Source organism: Octopus sinensis, linkage group LG29 (assembly GCF_006345805.1).
Source record: "Octopus sinensis linkage group LG29, ASM634580v1, whole genome shotgun sequence".
Lineage (NCBI taxonomy): Eukaryota > Metazoa > Mollusca > Cephalopoda > Octopoda > Octopodidae > Octopus > Octopus sinensis.
In genome coordinates this window covers 13,416,352-13,437,396 of record NC_043025.1, presented here as the reverse complement: position 1 = coordinate 13,437,396, position 21,045 = coordinate 13,416,352, and the positions used below count along the sequence as shown (strand labels likewise).

The following is a 21,045-nucleotide window of genomic DNA, read 5'->3' as shown; positions in this document are numbered from 1 at the left end:
TGTATGTATCTATGTATGTGTATATGTATGTATATTACTTCAAAAGTTCCCGCAAGCCCATATGTAAAAAAAAAATTTCTTTTACGGAAATCGACGAAAAGGTCTACTAAAGACGAAAGATCGCCCCTTACTGAAATTTTCTGGGTAAAAATTCTGCTTCAAGCATCCCTTATAAAATCATTTGGAACAGTAGCGTACCCGGCATGCCTTCTTGGGTTGTCTCAGGGTTAAACATAAAAGGGGACCCAGCAGGCAACCACGGCGCATGTGCAAGATACAATGGCCCTTAGAGATATCAGGAGTCGTGGAAGGCTTATAAAAAGCCTGACTGACAGAAATTCGGCCTTTGGTCATCCAACTTCCTAAATGTGGTTTCTTATTACCTGTAAACACCTGAATGTTGTAGCATTTTACAATTAGTAAATTGTCGTCCCTAAACATTTTGCATTGCCGCGAAAAGATGTTCATGAACGAAACACGCATGTTTGCCCCCCCACCTTCTTTTTTTAATGTTTCTTTACACCTGTTGCACTATTTTTTTCCCTAATTTTCGTTTCCGGGTCAAGTTGTAAAATTGGAACCCAACAGTTTTCAGAATTACCGATATGGCCAAGGGAAAAAAAAAGTTTCCGATTTCGTTGTATTTAGCATAATTTCATTTATTTATGATTAGATTTAATTAAATTTTCAAACTTTAACCTAGGTTTAACAACAAGTAAACGTTAACCACTTTTTTAAAATAATTTCTATCCTGAAAAATCACCTGCGCAAATTACGCGGGTTTTTAAGGTAAGAACCAGGTTTTAAAACTATAAAAAGTTCTGGTGTTGACTCATTCGACTGAAAATTCAAGACGGTACCCCAGCATGGCCGTAGTCTAATGAATGAAACGAGTAAAAGAGAAGATGTACTTAATTTATATATATGTATATTTGGAGGGCAAGCCACTATGTGGTCGGCCGTATGCTAGAAGTAGATCACCTAGAATTTTCTCTGATTTTTCAGATTTTTGTATGCTAGGCTAATGGTTTTAAATTGATGTTAATTAAATTAATATTCAATTTATCTCCCTCATTATTTAAATTATGTGGCTGTGAGGTAAGTAGCTTGTTTACCAACCGCAGGGTTCTGAGTTCAGTCCCACTGCGTGGCACCTTGGGCAAGTGTCTTCTGCTATAGCCCCGGGCCGACCAATGACTTGTGAGTGGATTTGGTAGACGGAAACTGAAAGAAGCCTGTCGTATATATGTATATATATATATGTGTGTGTGTGTGTTTGTTCCCCTAGCATTGCTTGACAACCGATGCTGGTGTGTTTATGTCCCCGTTACTTAGCGGTTCGGCAAAAGAGACCGATAGAATAAGTACTGGGCTTACAAAGAATAAGTCCCGGGGTCGAGTTGCTCGATTAAAGGCGGTGCTCCAGCATGGCCACAGTCAAATGACTGAAACAAGTAAAAGAGTATATGTATATATATATATATATATATGTGTGTGTGTATGTGTATATATATATGTGTGTATGTGTGTGTGTATGATGTGTATATATATATATATATATATATAGGTAAGGAGAAAGAGTGTGGAGAAATAGAAAGAGAGGTAGAGACAGAGGAGGGGGAGAAAGAGAAAGAACCATACAACCAGAGAGAGAAAAGGGTAAGAGGGAGAGGGAGAAAACCAGTCACACAGGAAGAGAGGAGCATGAGGGATGGAAAGAGAGAAAGAGAATGTGTATAACGAAGGAGAGAGGGAAAGAGAATGAGTATAAGAAGCAAGGAGAGAGAGAGCGCAGAGGTGAGGGTGAGGAAGAATGTGAAGATGGAGAGACGGAAGGAGGGAGGGACGAATAGTTGAATGAGAGAAGAATAGAGGAAGTGAAATCTTGGTCAATTGAGAAGAAATGGCAGCTCAGAAGGTGGAGTGCCCCGTCTGTGGTAAGAGTTTCCCCATTCAAGCTATAAATGTCCACGTAGACGGGTGTTTGAAGATGAACGAGGTCGATGAAGGAGGCACCCTTATGAAACGAAAGCACCACGAGGAAGATGTGTGTGGAAGAAGTGATGATGATGATGATGATGATGATGATGACGATTTTGTTGGTGATGATGACGATGATGATGATGATGTTGTCGGTGGTGGTGGTGGTGTCGGTAGCAAGTCCTGGGGCAGTTTGATTCCGTATTCAAAGAAGTCAAAACTACAAGAATCGCCAAAATTAAGTAAGAAACAGGCTGCAAACACGAACAGCAACACAAGTCCTGGTTCTGTATTTAAAAACAGAAAAAGCAAAACTTTTGCTCTATTTAGTGAAGATTCGTTTGACCACAAAGGCAGCAAGGGTTCGAATCCCGGTAAGGACCGCAGCGAGGGCGCGCGGACGGTGGGTTCGACTGGTAACGAAATGCCTTCGCTTACCCAAAGCACCAACATCTCTAGTAAACAACAACAACCCAGTGAAAGTTCTTTAATAGCCTTTAATATTCCTTTGGCTGAGACCCTTCGCCCTAAAACTATGGAGAACTTCGTCGGGCAAACCAAGTCCCTTGGTGAAAAGTCATTCATACGAAAAATCTTGTTAAATTATTCCTTACCTCCGTCTATAATATTCTGGGGCCCGCCAGGAAGTGGAAAGGTAAATAAAAACCTTGATTCTTTCTCATTTTATTTTTTGTGACGCATATTCGCCGTTTGAATATGGCTAACCCCTAAGGGTGGATGCTACTGTAGTTTGTAGCCCCAGGAAGACACCTCCTGCAGCTGCTATAGACACACTTTCTGTGCCCTATCAGTATTTTGTGGTTTGTAGCCTCAGGAAGACACCTCTGTAGTTTGTAGCCCCAGGAAGACACCTTTTGTAGTTTGTAGCCCCAGGAAGACACCTTTTGTAGTTTGTAGCCCCAGGACGACACCTCCAGCTGGTTATAGACACACTTTCTGTGCCCTATCAGTATTTTGTAGTTTGTAGCCCCAGGAAGACACCTCTATAGTTTGTAGCCCCAGGAAGACACCTCCAGCTGGCTATAGACACACTTTCTGTGCCCTATCAGTAGTTTGTAGTTTGTAGCCCCAGGAAGACACCTACAGTAACATCCACCCTTAGGGGTTAGCCATATTCAAATGGCAAATATGCGTCACGATGTGTTGCCGCTACTGTTTATAACACGCTCTGAGATTTATCATATAGACATGTGCCTTCTAGTTTCGTTTCCTTATACTCTTTTACTCTTTTACTTGTTTCAGTCATTTGACTGCGGCCATGCTGGAGCACCGCCTTTTTTTAGTCGAGCAACTCGACCCCGGGACTTATTCCTTTTGTTAGCCCAGTACTTATTCTATCGGTCTCTTGTTGCCGAACCGCTAAGTGACGGGGACGTAAACACACCAGCATCGGTTGTCAAGCAATACTAGGGGAACAAACACAGACACAACAAAACATATACACACACGTACATATATATATATATATATATATATATATATATATATATATATATATATATATACATATATACGACAGGTTCTTTCAGTTTCCGTCTACCAAATCCACTCACAAGGCATTGGTCGGCCCGGGGCTATAGTAGAAGACACTTGCCCAAGATGCCACGCAGTGGGACTGAACCCGGAAACATGTGGTTGGTTAGCAAATTTCTTTATTGCCCACAGGGGGCTAAACATAGAGGGGACAAACAAGGACAGACAAAGATATTATGTCGATTACATCGACCCCAGTACACAACTGGTATTTAATTTATCGACCCCGAAAGGATGAAAGGCAAAGTCGACCTCGGCGGAATTTGAACTCAGATGGTAACGACAGACGAAATACCTATTTCTTTACTTCCCACAAGGGGCTAAACACAGAGGGGATCGACAAAGGGATTAAGCCGATTACATCGACCCCCAGTGCTCGACTAAAAGGCGGTGCTCCAGCATGGTCGCAGTCAAATGACTGAAGCAAGTAAAAGAGGCACAGGAGTGGCTGTGTGGTAAGTAGCTTGCTTACCAACCACATGATTCTGGGTTCAGTCCCACTGCATAGCACCTAGTGAGTGGATTTGGTAGACAGATTGTCCCCCCAACACACACACACACATATATATATATATATATATATATATATATATATATATATCTACACTTTATTTAAAAGCAGCAAAACTGTCCGATGAATGGGAATGTGAAACTCTGAGTAACAGCTTTTGTTATATTTCTGCTGCTTTTAAATAAAATATATTACTCTACCCCTGGTATCTGAGTACTCTTTTTTCCCACCTTGTTTCACATTTATGTGTTTACTCCGGTATATTTATATATATATATATATATACAATAATATGTTACATTACTCGGTAGTCAATTACCAAGTAATGTAACATATTGTATAGATAAATTTCCTCTATTTACATAATATTGAGTTCTCTTTCTTTCTTTTGTTATCTCACCGTTTTATCAATATCATCATCATCATCATCATCATCGTTTAGCGTCCGCTTTCCATGCTGGCATGGGTTGGACGGTTCAACTGGGGTCTGTGAAGCCAGAAGGCTTCATCAGGCCCAGTCAAATCTGGCAGTGTTTCTACGGCTGGATGCCCTTCCTAACGCCAACCACTCCGTGAGTGTAGTGGGTGCTTTTCACGTGCCACCCGCACAGGTGCCAGGCAGAGCTGGCAAACGGCCATGAACGGATGGTGCTTTTTATGTGCCACCGGCACGAGGGCCAGGCGAGGCTGGCAACGGACACGAAACAGGGCGGTGCTGGCAACGGTCGCGAAACGGAAGATTCTCTTACATGCCACCGGCACTGGTAACACATCTGCAATTTCCATTGATCGATTTCGATTTTGATCGATTTCCATTCTGATCCTCACTTGCCTCAACGGGTCTTCACAAGTAGAGTTTCGACATGCCACCGGCACTGGTAACACATCTGCAATTTCCATTGATCGATTTCGATTCTGATCCTCACTTGCCTCAACAAGTCTTCACAAGTAGAGTTTTGTGTCCCAAGAAGGGAAGGTATGCATACGTAGGCTGGCTCCATCCCATGTAGAAGGCCACGGGTTATGGACTCACTTGTCCTGCTGGGTCTTCTCGCGCACAGCACACTTCCAGAGGTCTCGGTCTCTAGTCATTTCCTCAGTGAGACCTAAAGTTCGAAGGTCGTGCTTCACCACCTCGTCCCATATATATATATATATATATATATATTATATATATATATTATATTAAATTAGAGTAATTTTATTTCTAGGTATTGGCTTATGTTTTTCACTGTTTGATTTGCCTAATAGTGGTTTTATCTCTAATTTAATATAATTTATATTTATACTATAAAATTAGATTTAATCCTAAATCTAATTTTTCCCTGTAAGTTTGGATTTACTCCCTAATATTATTATTATTATTATATATATATATATATATATTTATTTTATAGAAGGAGCTTCTACAGGACTAGAACTGTTTCATTGAAATGAAATCATCATATATATATATATATACACACGACGGGCTTCTTTCAGTTTCCGTCTACCAAATCCACTCACAAGGCATTGGTCGGCCCGAGGCTATGGCAGAAGACACTTGCCCAAGGTGCCACGCAGTGAGACTGAACCTGGAACCATGTGGTTGGTAAGCAAGCTACTTACCACACAGCCACTCCTGCGCCTATTTATTTAACTTGGTTTTGAAATGTTTCCACAAAAGTGTTACAATCTGCTGAGATTGACATATTTTTGGGTAGAAATGTTTGGCCTATCTTTTGCCTTTCAACTTTTACCTGTTTCACACTTTATACTGTGGCCATGCTGGGGCACCACTTTCAAGAAATTTTAGTTGAATGAATCAATCCCATTACTTATTTTTTAAGCTTAATACTTATCCTATTGGTCTCTTTTGCTGAAGTACAGGGACATAAATACACCAACACCGGTTGTCAAGTGGTAATGGGTGGGGGAGAGACAAACACACACATACATACATTCCGTTGCCAGCCTCGCCTGGCCACCGTGCCGGTGGCACATAAAAAGCACCATCCGTTCGTGGCCGTTTGCCAGCTCTGTCTGGCACGTAAAAAGCACCCACTACACTCACGGAGTGGTTGGCGTTAGAAAGGGCATCCAGCCGTAGAAACACTGCCAGATCAGACTGGAGCCTGATGCAGCCTTCTGGCTTCACAGACACCAGTTGAACCGTCCAACCCATGCTAGCATGGAGAACGGACGCTAAATGATGATGATGATGATGATGATGGGCTTCTTTCAGTTTCCGTCTACCAAATCCACTCACAAGGCTTTGGTCGGCCTGAGGCTATAGTGGAAGACACTTGCCCAAGGTGCCACACAGTGGGACTGAACCTGGAGCCATGTAGCTGGTAAGCATATCACAATATCTGGTCTGTCAGCCTGAATAACTCGATCAGTTTGAATACTGAATCCCCCAAAGAACAGATTATTTTTACAAGGTGTTACCTGTTGCTATGGTGCCATTAAAAATATTTGTTAATTATGCATGTACGTTCATAGTTAGTTCAAAATGAGAGCCTTTTTTTAATGACTGCGTTGCAGTGTATGTATGTTGAAAGACATACAGACACACACAAACAAACAACTGAAAAAAGAAAAACTCAAGAGCGACTTTGTGGTAAGTAGCTTGCTAACCAACCACATGGTTCCGGGTTCAGTCCCACTGCGTGACACCTTGGGCAAGTGTCTTCTGCTATAGCCTTGAGCCAATCAATGCCTTGTGAGTGGATTTGGTGGACGGAAACTGAAAGAAGCCCGTCGTATATATGTATATATATATATGTATGTATGTATGTGTGTGTGTGTCTGTGTTTATCCCCCTAGCATTGCTTGACAACCGATGCTGGGGTGTTTACGTCCTCGTCACTTAGCGGTTCAGCATAAGAGACCAATAGAATAAGTACTGGGCTTACAAAGAATAAGTCCCAGGTTCGATTTGCTCAACTAAAACCGGTGCTCCAGCATGGCCACAGTCAAATGACTGAAACAAGTAAAAAAAAATATATATATAGTCATTTTCTGAAGTCCGTGTTGTGTTGTGTTGACAGACTTGCACTTAAAATTCATGTTTTTAATCAAAACTTGTTTGTTACTAAGATGACAACACTACCTATCTATCTATTTTTCATTCTCTCTCTCTCTCTCTCCTCTCTCACTGTAATTCTTTCAACAATTTTTTCTTCTCCTCTTCTTCCCTCTCTCTACATAGACGTGAGAGACAGACAGATGGAAATCAGCTTCTCTTTTACAATATAAGATTACTTTTATTGTTGCTATTGACATTGCTGTTATTGTCCTTTGTCTTTGAACAGACTACTCTTGCAAAACTGATCGGCAACCAATGTAAAGAGAACCACACCGCTAAACTCTTGATGCTGTCTGCTACGAACTCTGGCGTTAACGATGTCAAACAAGCAGCACAGAACGCCTTAACCAATCAGAAGATGTTCAAGATGAAGACGATACTTTTCATTGATGAAATCCACCGTTTCAACAAAACACAGCAAGTAATAATAATAATAATAATGATAATAATAATAATAATAATAAGATAGATGCGAATAGGCCAGACATCATATTGAAAGACTTCAGACAAAGAACATGCCTCCTCATTGATATGACTGTCCCAATCGATATAAACATATCTGTCAATACTTACCAAAAACTGAGCAAGTATAAAGATCTTGAAATAGAAATTAGCAAAATGTGGAACCTGAAGACTAAAACAATACCTGTTGTCATAGGTGCCCTGGGAATGATAGCAAAAGGGGCTGATTGCTACCTAGCTCAGATACCAGGAAACCCAAAAGTGGCAGAAATTCAAAAGATAGTGCTCATGGGAACTGCTCATATCTTACGTAAAATACTTTCTATGTAATCTCAAGGTTTAAAACAAACATTTCTTTTTTTGACATTCACTAGTACAACACAATAAACAACCAAATATATGGCACACTAGGCATAACAACAATGTGAACTTCCAACCTGTTATCTCTTGAGGTCTCTGGTGAGACTTGGAGCCAACTTGTACAGACATAAAGCAAAAGTCAAACATATTATAATAATAATAATAATAATGATAGTTTTTCTAACTGGGCCCAACCCTGCAAGGTCATGCGCTATTTATCTTGATACGAGATCACCATGTCGCACACATATGGTTGTGATGCATATACCTGGTGTACCCTTATCAGACAAGTAGTTATGATGGGTATACTGGGCTTCTTCCAGATACCCATAAAACTATTAATATTCCATGCTTCCTGAGATTCACCAACACTACACCTGATCTTCTCCCCTCCATACACACGCTGAAGCATGGAACAAACTGCCAGCATCAGTTGTTGGTTGTCAGAACACTGCATCCTTGAAAACTTCCATACACACAAGCAATCATCTATCTGACTCATACACTGTTCACTTCCCAGACATTTCTACATCACTGCAGAGGCTTTATACGCACTTTTTGACAAGTTGTGGTGCACCTGAGCACTGTATACAATAATTTCATTATTATTATCATTATAATATTGACTTCTAACGGTATGGAGATATTTTTTGCTCCAGCTGGAACACTTCTCCGTTGCCTTTAATATTGCCCTTAGGCCTGTTCTTGAAATACCAGCTAAAAATCCCAACCTGTATCCTAACTTCCATTAGGTCGCCTTTAAAAAAAAATATTTAATTTGCAGCGGTCACCCAGAGTTACTTCCCTTATTATTAAACTCCCAAATTAGTCTTCAACCGGTGGTGGAGATCTTTTAGTTCCTCCTTAACCATATCCAGCACGAACTCCTTTCCATTGTCTCTAATATTGCCTTTCATCCTTTCGGGGTCGATTAAATTAAGTACCAGTTGCGTACTGGGGGCGATGTAATCGACTTAATCCGTCTGTCTGTCCTTGTTTGTCCCCTCTGTGTTTAGCCCCTTGTGGGTAATAAAGAAATAGGTATTTCGTCTGCCGTTACGTTCTGAGTTCAAATTCCGCCGAGGTCGACTTTGCCTTTCATCCTTTCGGGGTCAATAAATTAAGTACCAGTTGCGCACTGGGGGCGATATAATCGACTTAATCCGTTTGTCTGTCCTTGTTTGTCCCCTCTGTGTTTAGCCCCTCGTGGGTAGTAAAGAAATAGGTCCTGTTTTTGAAATATCAGCTAAATCTTTAAAACCCGAATTATTTTGTAACTTGCATTACTTTGGTTTGAAAACATTTTTAAAAATTAAAACGCTTGGGAGTAAATTTGACAGTTTGCATAAAAGGGGGGAAAAAACACTATCCTAGCCTAAAAAAAAATGTGCTTTAAAATATCAAAAAATCTCAACTAGATTATGGCCGTAAGACAATAGTTAAGCCAAAGTAGGGCGATCTTTCGCTACAAGTACCATAACTGTCACGTGTGTTTGATTACATTTGAAGAAGAAGATCGTCACTAACCGTAACGTTTTTTTTTCCTATATATATATGGGGAGTTAGGGTTAGGAGTGAGAGATAAGAGTTTCTTTTTTCTTCAGAAATGTAACAAACCCTCATCATCATCGTTTAACGTCCGCTTTCCATGCTAGCATGGGTTGGACGGTTCGACCGGGGTCTGCGAAGCCAGGAGGCTGCACCAGGCTCCAGTCTGATCTGGCAATGTTTCTACAGCTGGATGCCCTTTCTAACACCAACCACTTCGTGAGTGTAGTGGGTGCTTTTTACATGCCGCCTGCACAGGTGCCAGGGGAGTCTGGCATCGGCCACGATCGGTTGGTGCTTTTAACGTGCCACCGGCACGGAAGCCAGTCAAGGCGGCGCTGGCATCGGCCACGTTCGGATGGTGCTTTTTATGTGCCACCGGCACAGAAGCCACCACATGGGTTTATAATTGGCAGTTATGGTACTTGTACCGAAAGATCGCCCAAAATGGGTTTTTACAGTAGACTGATACTCACCAATCCCGATAGATTTTCCTCAGATTTCGTATATATATATATCACACAATGCTTCATGGAGACTGTATTACTGTATTTATTATTTTCTTTTGGTAGGACTGCTTACTCCCGTATGTTGAGAACGGAACATTTATTTTGCTGGGCGCCACCACAGAAAACCCTTCGTTCCATGTAAATTCTGCCCTTCTTAGTCGGTGCCACGTTGTAGTCTTGGAGAAGTTGAGTGTGGAGGAGGTGTCGACGATTTTAATGAATGCTGTGGAATATTTGAAGCTTAAATGCTTTTCTGATGCCATTGAAATCGACAAAACTGCACCCGGTCTTTATCAGATTTCAAGCTGTCCAGGGTAAGAGATTGTTGTTACTGTTGCTGCTTGTTTGTTTAGTGAAGTGGTCTTCGTCCCAGTGTAGTGGGAGAAGTCCAAAACGTGGTCCTTTGCTATTCCTAAGACCCGCAGAAGAGAAAGCAGGTCAACCCTCGACACCGAGAGCATCGACGGATGGACGAATGCGCATCCAGGCTCAGTGGTTGCGTAGGAAGTCGGGGACAGGAAACAGGAAGAAAGAGTGAGAGAAAGTTGGAGCGAAAGAGTACAACAGGGGTCGCCACCACCCCCTGCCGGAGCCTCGTGGAGCTTTTAGGTGTTTTTGCTCAATAAGCACACACAACGCCCGGTCTGGGAATCGAAACCGCGATCCTCCGACCGCGGGTTTGCTGCCCTAACCACTAGGCCATTGCGCCTCCACTTGTTGTTGCTGTTGAGCAAAGCGGTCTTTGTCTCATTAGTGGGAGAAGTCCGAAACGTGGTCCTTTTCTATTCGTAAGACCCGCAGAAGAGAAAGCAGGTCAACCCCTGACACCGAGAGCATCGACGGATGGATGAATGCGCATCCAAGCTCAGCGGTTGCGTAGGAAGTCGGGGACAAGAAACAGGAAGAAAGAGTGAGAGAAAGTTGGGGTTTTTCGCTCAATAAACACACAACGCCTGGTCTGGGAATTGAAACCGCGATCCTCCGACCGCGAGTCCGCTGCCCTAACCACTGGCCATTGCACTTCCACTGCTGTTGTTGTTGTTGTTAAGGTGGCAAGCTCGCAGAATCATTAGCATGCCAGGCGAAATGCTTAGCAGTATTTTGTCCGACCTTACTTTCTGAATTCAAAGTTCCGCTGAGGTTGACTTTGCCTTTCATCCTTTCGGGGTGTCGATTAAATAAGTACCAGTTACGCACTGGGGTCGATGTAATCGACTATGATCATCATTGGGATATGACACTGGAGGAAGCAATTATAACAAATTCTCCAAAACAAGTCAGAGATCTGTTTGCAGATCTTCCCATTTGGAGTTAGAAGCTTCAAAGCTATACACTAGTTTAAAAGTCCCCCGATAGGGCGGCTTTTTGCTAACATATATACATATATGTATATATGTATATACATACATATATATATATATATATATATAGTATATATATATATATATATATTATATATATACATACATATATGTATATACATACATATATGTATTATACATACTATATGTATATACATACATATATGTATATACATACATATATGTATATACATACATATATATATATATTTATATATATATATATATACATACATATATGTATATACATACATATATGTATATACATACATATATATATATATATATTTATATATATATATATATATATATTATATACATACATACATATATGTATGTACATGCATATATATATAGTCTATACATATATATACATACATACGTATATATACATGTGTGTGTATGTGTATGTGTGTATGTATGTGTGTGTATATATATGTGTGTGTGTGTGTGTATATATATATATTTATATATATATATATATTATATATGTATGTATATAATATATGTATATATATATATATATATGTATTATACATATATGTATATATATATATATATATGTATGTATATACATATATGTATATATATATATATATATACATGTATGTACGTATACATATATATGTATGTATAGACATATGTATGTATCCATCCATCAGTCTGTATATACAGGGGTGGCCAAAAGTCACCTGACAGTAAATCAAACCCATTTAATTCCAAGATTCATTTTATGTCTAACAACTGAATGAATCTAATAAAAGCATCAAAATATGAAACATTAGGAAAACTGTTCCAACTGAACCCCTTCTTTAGCGACACATTTTTCCATTTGATTCAATAACAGAATTAGAAATAGGCGCAGGAGTGGCTGTGTGGTAAGTAGCTTGTTTACCAACCACATGGTTCCGGGTTCAGTCCCACTGCGTGGCACCTTGGGCAAGTGTCTTCTGCTATAGCCCCGGGCCGGCCAATGCCTTGTGAGTGGATTTGGTAGACGGAAACTGAAAGAAGCCTGTCATATATAGGTGCAGGAGTGGCTATGTGGTAAGTGGCTTGCTAACCAACCACATGGTTCCGGGTTCAGTCCCACTGCGTGGCATCTCGGGCAAGTGTCTTCTGCTATAGCCCCGGGCCGACCAAGGCCTTGTGAGTGGATTTGGTAGACGGAAACTGAAAGAAGCCTGTCGTATATATGTATATATATATAACGGGAAGCTTTATGAAAATAAACAAAAGACAAAGGCAGGTGGAGTACAAACAAACAATGTATTAGTATGGCGCTCAGGAATATAAATAAAACATGTCTTTTACGTTTCGAGCCTACGCTCTTCAACAGAGAGATACACAGAAAAAAAATGCGTGTAGGAGCTAGCGATTCAACATGGCGATATATATGTATATATATATATATATGTGTATGTGTGTGTATATGTTTGTGTGTCTGTGTTTGTCCCCCTAGCATCACTTGACAACCGATGCTGGTGTGTTTACGTCCCTGTCACTTAGCGGTTCAGCAAAAAGAGACCGATAGAATAAGTACTGGGCTTACAAAGAATAAGCTCTGGAGTCGGTTTGCTCGACTAAAGGCAGTGCTCCAGCATGGCCGCAGTCAAATGACTGAAAAAAGTAAAAGAGTAACGAGAGTATTTATGGGACTTTGATTTACTGTCGGGTGACTTTTGGCCCACCCTGTATACATGTTTGTATGTATATATGTTTGTATGTATATATGTTTGTATGTATACATGTTTGTATGTATATATGTTTGTATGTATACATGTTTGTATGTATATATGTTTGTGTATATATATATGCATTATAAACTGATTTGTTTGTGTTGTTCTTCCTACAGAAGACCCAATATCTGGATCAACAATAAAGTTATTGAAGAAATTGCTTTCCTCTGTGACGGAGATGGCCGCGTTGCTCTCAACTGCCTCCAGATGGCAGTGCAGAGTCAAACACAGAAGAACGAAACTGACGCCAACGAGGCTTCTCCGACCATCATCAATGTTGACTGCGTGAAGGAAAGCCTGGAACGCTCTTGTATTCTCTACGATAAAAAGGGTGAGGAAATTGCCATTGTCCTTATTGTATGTCTGTTGCTTTTCATCAAATATCATCCGGTCAAGTAACTTATATATATATGTATATATATATATATATATATATATATACACACATTTTTTATATTTCGGAATGGTCATTTTGCCAGTTTAGCCAATAAAAACACACGCACTATATATTTGGTGTTATATATATAAGCACGACCTTCGAACTTTAGGTCTCACTGACGAAATGACTAGAGACCGAGACCTCTGGAAGTATGCTGTGCGTGAGAAGGCCTGGCAGGACAAGTGAGACCATAACCCGTGGCCTTCTACATGGGATGTAGCCAGCCCACTTATGCATACCTTTCCTTCTTGGGACACAAAACTCTACTTGTGAAGACCTGTTGAGGCAAGTGAGAATCAGAATCAGAATCGAAATCAATCAATGGAAATTGCAGCTGAGTTACCAGTGCCGGTGGCATGTAAGAGAACCTTCCATTTCGCGACCGTTACCAGCGCCGCCCCGACTGGCCTCGTACCGGTGGCACGTAAAAAGCACCATCCGTTCGTGTCCGTTGCCAGCCTCGCCCGGCCCCCGTGCCAGTGGCACATAAATAGCACCATCCGATCGTGGCTGTTTGCCAGACTCGTCTGGCACGTAAGAAGCACCCACTACACTCATGGAGTGGTTGGCATTAGGAAGGGCATCTAGCCGTAGAAACATTGCCAGATCAAACTGGGCCTGGTGCAGCCTTCTGGCTTCCCAGACCCCAGTTGAACCGTCCAACCCATGCTAGCATAGAAAGCGGACATTAAACGATGATGATGATGATGATGATGATGAAAGTGCGTGTGTTTTTATTGGCTAAACTGGCAAAACGACCATTCCGAAATATAACAATATCTGTTTCAACACACGACTTCACATAAAAAATCTTGCACAACAAATATATAAACGTATATACACATTCATACATACATATATACATACATCATCATCATTTGTTCCGGTGGCACATAAAAAGCACCAACCAATCGTGTCTGCTGCCAGCCTCCCCTGGCACGTAAAAAGCACCCACTACACTCTCGGAGTGGTTGGCGTTAGGAAGGGCATCCAGCTGTAAGAAACCTTGCCAGAACAGATTGGAGCTTGGTGCAATCTCCATGGCTTGCCAGTCCTCAGTCAAACCGTCCAACCCATGCCAGCATGGAAAGCGGACGTTAAACGACGACAACGATGATGGTGATGATAATGATGATGATGGTGATTATTTTACCATTTTTGTTTTGTCTTTCTCAGGTGAAGAACATTACAACTGTGCATCGGCACTGCAAAAATCCATCCGTGGATCCGACCCGGATGCGGCGCTGTACTGGATGGCACGGATGCTCGAAGGAGGTGAGGATCCGCTCTTCATCGCACGACGATTGGTGCGAACTGCTTCAGAAGACATAGGTAAGTATTTGCGTGTTTCCATCTTTCCCGTTCCTTGATCATCAACATTATCATCTGCATCATCTTCATCATTGTCCTCATCATTATCATCATCCGCTTCAGTATCACCATCATCGTCATCATCATTATTGTTATCACCATCATAGTCCTCATAGTCCTTTTTCCGAACTCTAACTCTAAAACCCCAACCCTATCTCTAACTCTAAAACCTTAACCCTAACCCTAACCCTAAAACCCTAACCCTAACCCTAAAACCCTAACCCTAACCCCTTAACCCTAACCCTCAAACCCTAGCCTTAACCCTAAAACCCTAACCTTATCTCTAAAACCCTAACCCTAACCCTAAAACCCTAACCCTAAAACCTTAACCCTGACCCTAAAACCCTAGCTTTAACCCTAAAACCCTAACTTATCTCTAAAACCCTAACCCTAAAACCCTAACCCTAAAACCCTAACCCTAAAACCTTAACCCTAACCCTAAAACCCTAACCTTATCTCTAAAACCCTAATCCTAACCCTAACACTAAAACCCTTATCCTAACCCCTTAACCCTAACCCCTTAATCCTAACCCTAAACCTTAAAACCCTAACGCCTTTCTTCATTGATGAGGGTATGACAGAGAGCTTGCGCAAAAGGAGAGGATTTCAGCATCACACTCACCCTTGCCCTTTTTCTCTAACTTCCCCACCACCTCCCTCTCATTCTTCCTTTCTATCTAATCCAGGATTAGCTGATCCTCTTGCCTTGACCCAAGCCGTCGCTGCGTTTCAAGCAACCAAATTCATTGGAATGCCAGAGTGTGATGTAAGTATCAATTTCAAATTTTGGCACAAGGCCAGCAACTTCGGGGGCGGGGCTAAGTTGATTACATCGACCCCAGTACTCAGATGGTACTTATTTTATTATTAAAGGCGGCGGTGAGCTGGCAGAAACGTTAGCGTGCCGGGTGAAATGTGTAGCCGTATTTCGTCTGCCTCTACGTTCTGAGTTCAAATTCTGCCGAGGTCGACTTTGCCTTTCATCCTTTCAGGGTCGATTAAATAAGTACCAGTTACGCACTGGGGTCGATATAATCGACTTAATCCCTTTGTCTGTCCTTGTTTGTCCCCTCTGTGTTTAGCCCCTTGTGGGTAGTAAAGAAATAGGTATTTCGTCTGTTTTTACGTTCTGAGTTCAAATTCCGCCGAGGTTGACTTTGCCTTTCATCCTTTTAAAGGTCAATAAAACAAGTACCTATTTCTTTACTAGCCACAAGGGACTAAACACAGAGGGGACAAACAAGGACAGACAAACGGATTAAGTCAATTATATTGACCCCAGTGTGTAACTGGTACTTAACTGGTAGATCGAACACACAGACACAGACAAAGCGCGGTAGATGCTACGTAGACGGAACGAACACACGAACACAGGCAGAGCGCGGTGTGTGTGTGCGATTGCGTGTGTGCATGTATCTGTTACTCGACGTCTGTGTCTGTGTGTCCGTCCCGTTGATTTGATCAACAGAGAGAGAGAGAGAGAGAGAGAGAGGTAGAATGCTATGTCTACGGAACGAACACACAGACACAGAGACGTCACAGCATAGATACCTGCACACACGCAATCGCACACACGCATCGCGCTCTGTCTCTGTGTTCGTGTGTTCGTCCCGTTGATTTGATCAACAGACACAGAGCGCGATGCGTGTGTGCAATGTATCTATGCTGTGACGTCTCTGTGTCTGTGTGTTCGTTCCGTAGACATAGCATCCACCTCTCTCTCTCTCTCTCTGTTGATCTCAAATCAACGGGACGAACACACAGACACAGTGGAGTTACAGATACATTGCACACACGCAATCACACACACGCATTATTTTCTACTCTCTTTTACTCTTTTACATGTTTCAGTCATTTGACTGCGGCCATGCTGGAGCACCGCCTTTAGTCGAGCAACTCGACCCCGGGACTTATTCTTTTGTAAGCCCAGTACTTATTCTATCGGTCTCTTTTTGCCGAACCGCTAAGTAACGGGGACATAAACACACCAGCATCGGTTGTCAAGCAATGCTAGGGGGACAAACACAGATACACAAACACACACACACACACACACATATATATATATACATATACACGACAGGCTTCTTTCAGTTTCCGTCTACCAAATCCACTCACAAGGCATTGGTCAGACCGAGGCTTTAGTAGAAGACACTTGCCCAAGGTGCCACGCAGTGGGACTGAACCCAGAACCATGTGGTTGGTTAGCAAGCTACTTACCACACAGCCACTCCTGCGTATATTAATTAACATTTATATCTCAGTGAATGGATTGCTTTCTTTGTTGATTCTACATACATTGCAGCCACAAACTATATTTTATATATGTGTGTGTATATCTCTCTTAAAGGTCATCTTGGCCCAGTGTGCCGTGTATTTAGCTCGTGCCCCGAAGTCCGTTGAAGTGTATTCTGCATACCTGAAAGCCAAACGAAGCATTGTTGAGCACAGGGGCCCCCAGCCATCCGTGCCCCTCCACTTGAGAAATGCAACAACTGGCCTCATGAAGTCTCTCGGTGAGTTGACAGATTTTTACCACTCGTTGTCATCATCATCATCATCATCATTGTCATCATCATCACCATCATCATGATTGTTATCATCATCATCACTGTCATCATCATGATTGTCATCATCATCAACATTATCATCATCATCATCTGCTTCAGCATCACCATCATCATCATTATTGTCATCACCATCATTGTCATCATCGTCATCCTCTTCATCATCATCACCACCATTATCTTCATCATCATGATTGACATTCTCATCATCATCATCGTTGTCATCCTCCTCCTCATTGTTATCATTATCATCATCATCATCATTTAATGTCCATTTTTTCCATGCTGGCATCGGTTGGACAGTTTGATAGGAGCTGGCCAACCAGAGAGCTGGCCAGACTCCAACTGTTAGATCTTTTCCTTTTGACCGACAGATTTAGAAAATAATTTCTTTGCAACTAAACACTTTCAAATTTCGTATACTGGTAGAATGTGTTTATAAAACATCTTTTACTCTTAGCATTTTTGAGAAAAACTTATATTTACGAAGTAATTTCACGTTAAATAATGATAAAAATAATAATGAAATTATTGTATACAGTGCTCAGGTGCCCCACAACTTGTCAAAAGTGCGTATAAAGTATATGCAGTAATGTACAAATGTCTGGGAGGAGAACAGTGCATGAGTCAGATACATGCTTGCATGTGTGTGGAGGGGAGAAGATCAGGTGTAGTGTTGGCGGATCTCAGGAAGCGTGGAAGTTTTGAAGGATGCAGTGCTCCGACAACCAACAACTGATGCCGGCAGTTTGTTCCATGGTTCAGCGTGTGTATGGAGGGGAGAAGATCAGGTGTAGTGTTGGCGAATCTCAGGAAGCATGGAAGTTTTGAAGGATGCAGTGCTCCGACAACCAACAACTGATGCCGGCAGTTTGTTCCATGGTTCAGCGTGTGTATGGAGGGGAGAAGATCAGGTGTAGTGTTGGCGAATCTCAGAAAGCATGGAAGTTTTGAAGGATGCAGCGCTCCGACAACCAACAACTGATGCTGGCAGTTTGTTCCATGCTTCAGTGTGTGTATGGAGGGGAGAAGATCAGGTGTAGTGTTGGCGAATCTCAGGAAGTTTTGAAGGATGCAGTGCTCCGACAATTAACAACCGATGCCAGCAGTTTGTTCCATGTTTCAGCGTGTGTATGGAGGGGAGGAGATCAGGTGTAGTGTTGGCGAATCTCAGAAAGCATGGAAGTTTTGAAGGATGCAGCGCTCCGACAACCAACAACTGATGCCGGCAGTTTGTTCCATGCTTCAGCATGTGTATGGAGGGGAGAAGATCAGGTGTAGTACTGGCGAATCTCAGAAAGCATGGAAGTTTTGAAGGATGCAGCGCTCCGACAACCAACAACTGATGCCGGCAGTTTGTTCCATGCTTCAGCGTGTGTATGGAGGGGAGGAGATCAGGTGTAGTGTTGGCGAATCTCACAAAGCATGGAAGTTTTGAAGGATGCAGCGCTCTGACAACCAACAACTGATGCCGGCAGTTTGTTCCATGCTTCAGCAACTCTCAGCATGAAAAAATGTTTCCTGAAGTCATGGGAGCTGTGCTGTTTTCTTACTTTGTAAACATGTCCACGGGTGTTAGATGGGTGGAGTTTGAAAAGGTGCTCAGAGTTATTGTTTGTACGATGGCTGATAATGTTCTCGTATTTTGGTAATTTCGATCAATCAACAACATTTCAGAAATTAAATAACACTAACATATTCAGTAACAATAATAAATTTAATTTATCCTTGACAACTTTTAGTTTTACCAATTTTGAATATATCGCTCCTGCTTAAAACCTCTTACCTACTTGACAATTGCATTTCTAGCTCTGCCTTGAAGGAAGCCATACTTCTTGGACTCACATTTTTTGTGCACAACAATATGCATGTATGTGTGTGTATATGATCTAACAGCACCGTATTGCAGGTCCTTTCCATTTCCTTTCACGCATGGATAAATTTTTCCCTATAGACCCTAATGGTCGTAAAGACAGTATATCACTAATTTTTACATACATACTGTCCGTTGCCAGCCTCGCCTGGTCCCCGTGCCGGTGGCACATAAAAAGCACCATCCGTTCGTGGCCGTTTGCCAGCTCTGTCTGGCACCTGTGTGGGTGGCACGTAAAAAGCACCCACTACACTCACAGAGTGGTTGGCGTTAGGAAGGGCATCCAGCCGTAAAAACACTGCCAGATCTGACTAGGCCTGATGAAGCCTTCCGGCTTCACAGACCCAAGTTGAACCGTCCAACCCATGCCAGCATGGAAAACGGACGCTAAACGATGATGATGATGATTTATACTCTTTTACTTGTTTCAGTCATTTGATTGTGGCCATGCTGGAGCATCGCCTTTAGTCGAGCAAATCGACCCCAGGACTTATTCTTTGTCAGCCTAGTACTTATTCTATAGGCCTCTTTTGCCAAACTGCTAAGTTACGGGGAAGTAAACGCACCAACATCGGTTGTCAAGTGATGTTGGTGGGACAAACACAGACACACAAACATATACACACACACATACATATATCTCCTTGTTTCTTTCTGTAGAAGAGCATAGGCTCGAAACGTAAAGGACTTTTTCAATTCTCGAGCGTTATATTAATACGTCTGTTTGTTTTGTACACCACCTGTCTTCGTCTTTTGTTTATTTTCGTAAACTTTCCCCATATATATATATATATATATATATATATATATATATACATACATACAACGGGCTTCTTTCAGTTTCTGTCTACCAAATCCACTCACAAGGCTTTGGTCGGCCCGAGGCTATAGTAGAAGATACTTGCCCAAGGTATCATGCAGTGGGACTGAACCCAGAACCATATGGTTCGTAAACAAGCTACTTACCACACAGCTGCTCCTGTGCCGATATATATATATATATATACATACAACAGGCTTCTTTCAGTTTCTATCTACCAACTCCATTCACAAGGCTTTGGTTGGCCTGAGGCTATAGTAGAAGACACTTGCCCAAGGTGCCACGCAGTGGGACTGAACCCAGAACCATGTGGTTCGTAAGCAAGCTACTTACCACACAGTCACTCCTACGCTTATATCTTCTCATATATTTATGGTGCTCTATTTTATTCTATTTTGTGTTTTTTTTTTCTAGGCTATGGGAAAGGTTACGTACCCCATGCACCCGGGAATCCTGCTCTGTCATACCTACCTTCTGAATTATCGGACAAGAAATTTCTAGAATGAAGACAACAACAACAACAAACACACTGAACAATATAACAATCCAAATTTTTTTTTTAATTGTATTTTATTAATTTTTTACTACTTTTTTTTAATACTTTGTTAAGACTTTTTCTTTTGTACGTCTATGTATATATGTGTGTATATATATCAAAATAAAGATTGTATTTTTATAATAAAGAATGAGGAGCTACTACCTCGTTTGTTTTTGGTTTTTTATGAATTTTTGTTGTTGTCAGAATTGGCAACTGGGAAACCGGCCCTTATGAGCCAAGCATGGCTCGAGAAGGAACTAACAACAACAACAAATCAAAATGGTGAATTTTTAAAATATTACTTTTTTTTTTTTTTGGCCCAAGGGTGAATACCTTTTGACTA

The 21,045-nt window shown here is 41.5% G+C and overlaps 1 protein-coding gene across 2 annotated transcripts; it reads left to right on the top strand.

Annotated features, from left to right (window-relative positions):
- Positions 1-1,783: 1,783 nt before the first annotated feature.
- Positions 1,784-20,682, top strand: LOC115226134 (ATPase WRNIP1). Of its 2 annotated transcripts, XM_029797123.2 has the most exons (8): positions 1,786-2,635; positions 7,342-7,536; positions 10,058-10,308; positions 13,211-13,425; positions 14,710-14,865; positions 15,591-15,670; positions 17,255-17,420; positions 20,579-20,682. In XM_029797123.2, the coding sequence occupies exons 1-8, from the start codon at positions 1,904-1,906 to the stop codon at positions 20,668-20,670; spliced, it is 1,887 nt and encodes a 628-aa protein (XP_029652983.1). In that variant the 5' UTR covers positions 1,786-1,903; the 3' UTR covers positions 20,671-20,682. The 2 variants fall into 2 exon arrangements, with proteins under 2 accessions (XP_036370916.1, XP_029652983.1); XM_036515023.1 differs by lacking the exon at positions 14,710-14,865 and having other exon boundaries at positions 1,784-2,635.
- The last annotated feature ends 363 nt before the right edge of the window (positions 20,683-21,045 follow it).

Coding starts and splice junctions, on each gene's coding strand:
- LOC115226134 (XM_029797123.2), top strand. CDS start 1,904: ATGGCAGCTCAGAAGGTGGAGTGCCCCGTCTGTGGTAAGAGTTTCCCC. Junction 13,426..14,709: donor TATTCTCTACGATAAAAAGG/GTGAGGAAATTG, acceptor TGTCTTTCTCAG/GTGAAGAACATTACAACTGT. Junction 14,866..15,590: donor AACTGCTTCAGAAGACATAG/GTAAGTATTTGC, acceptor TATCTAATCCAG/GATTAGCTGATCCTCTTGCC.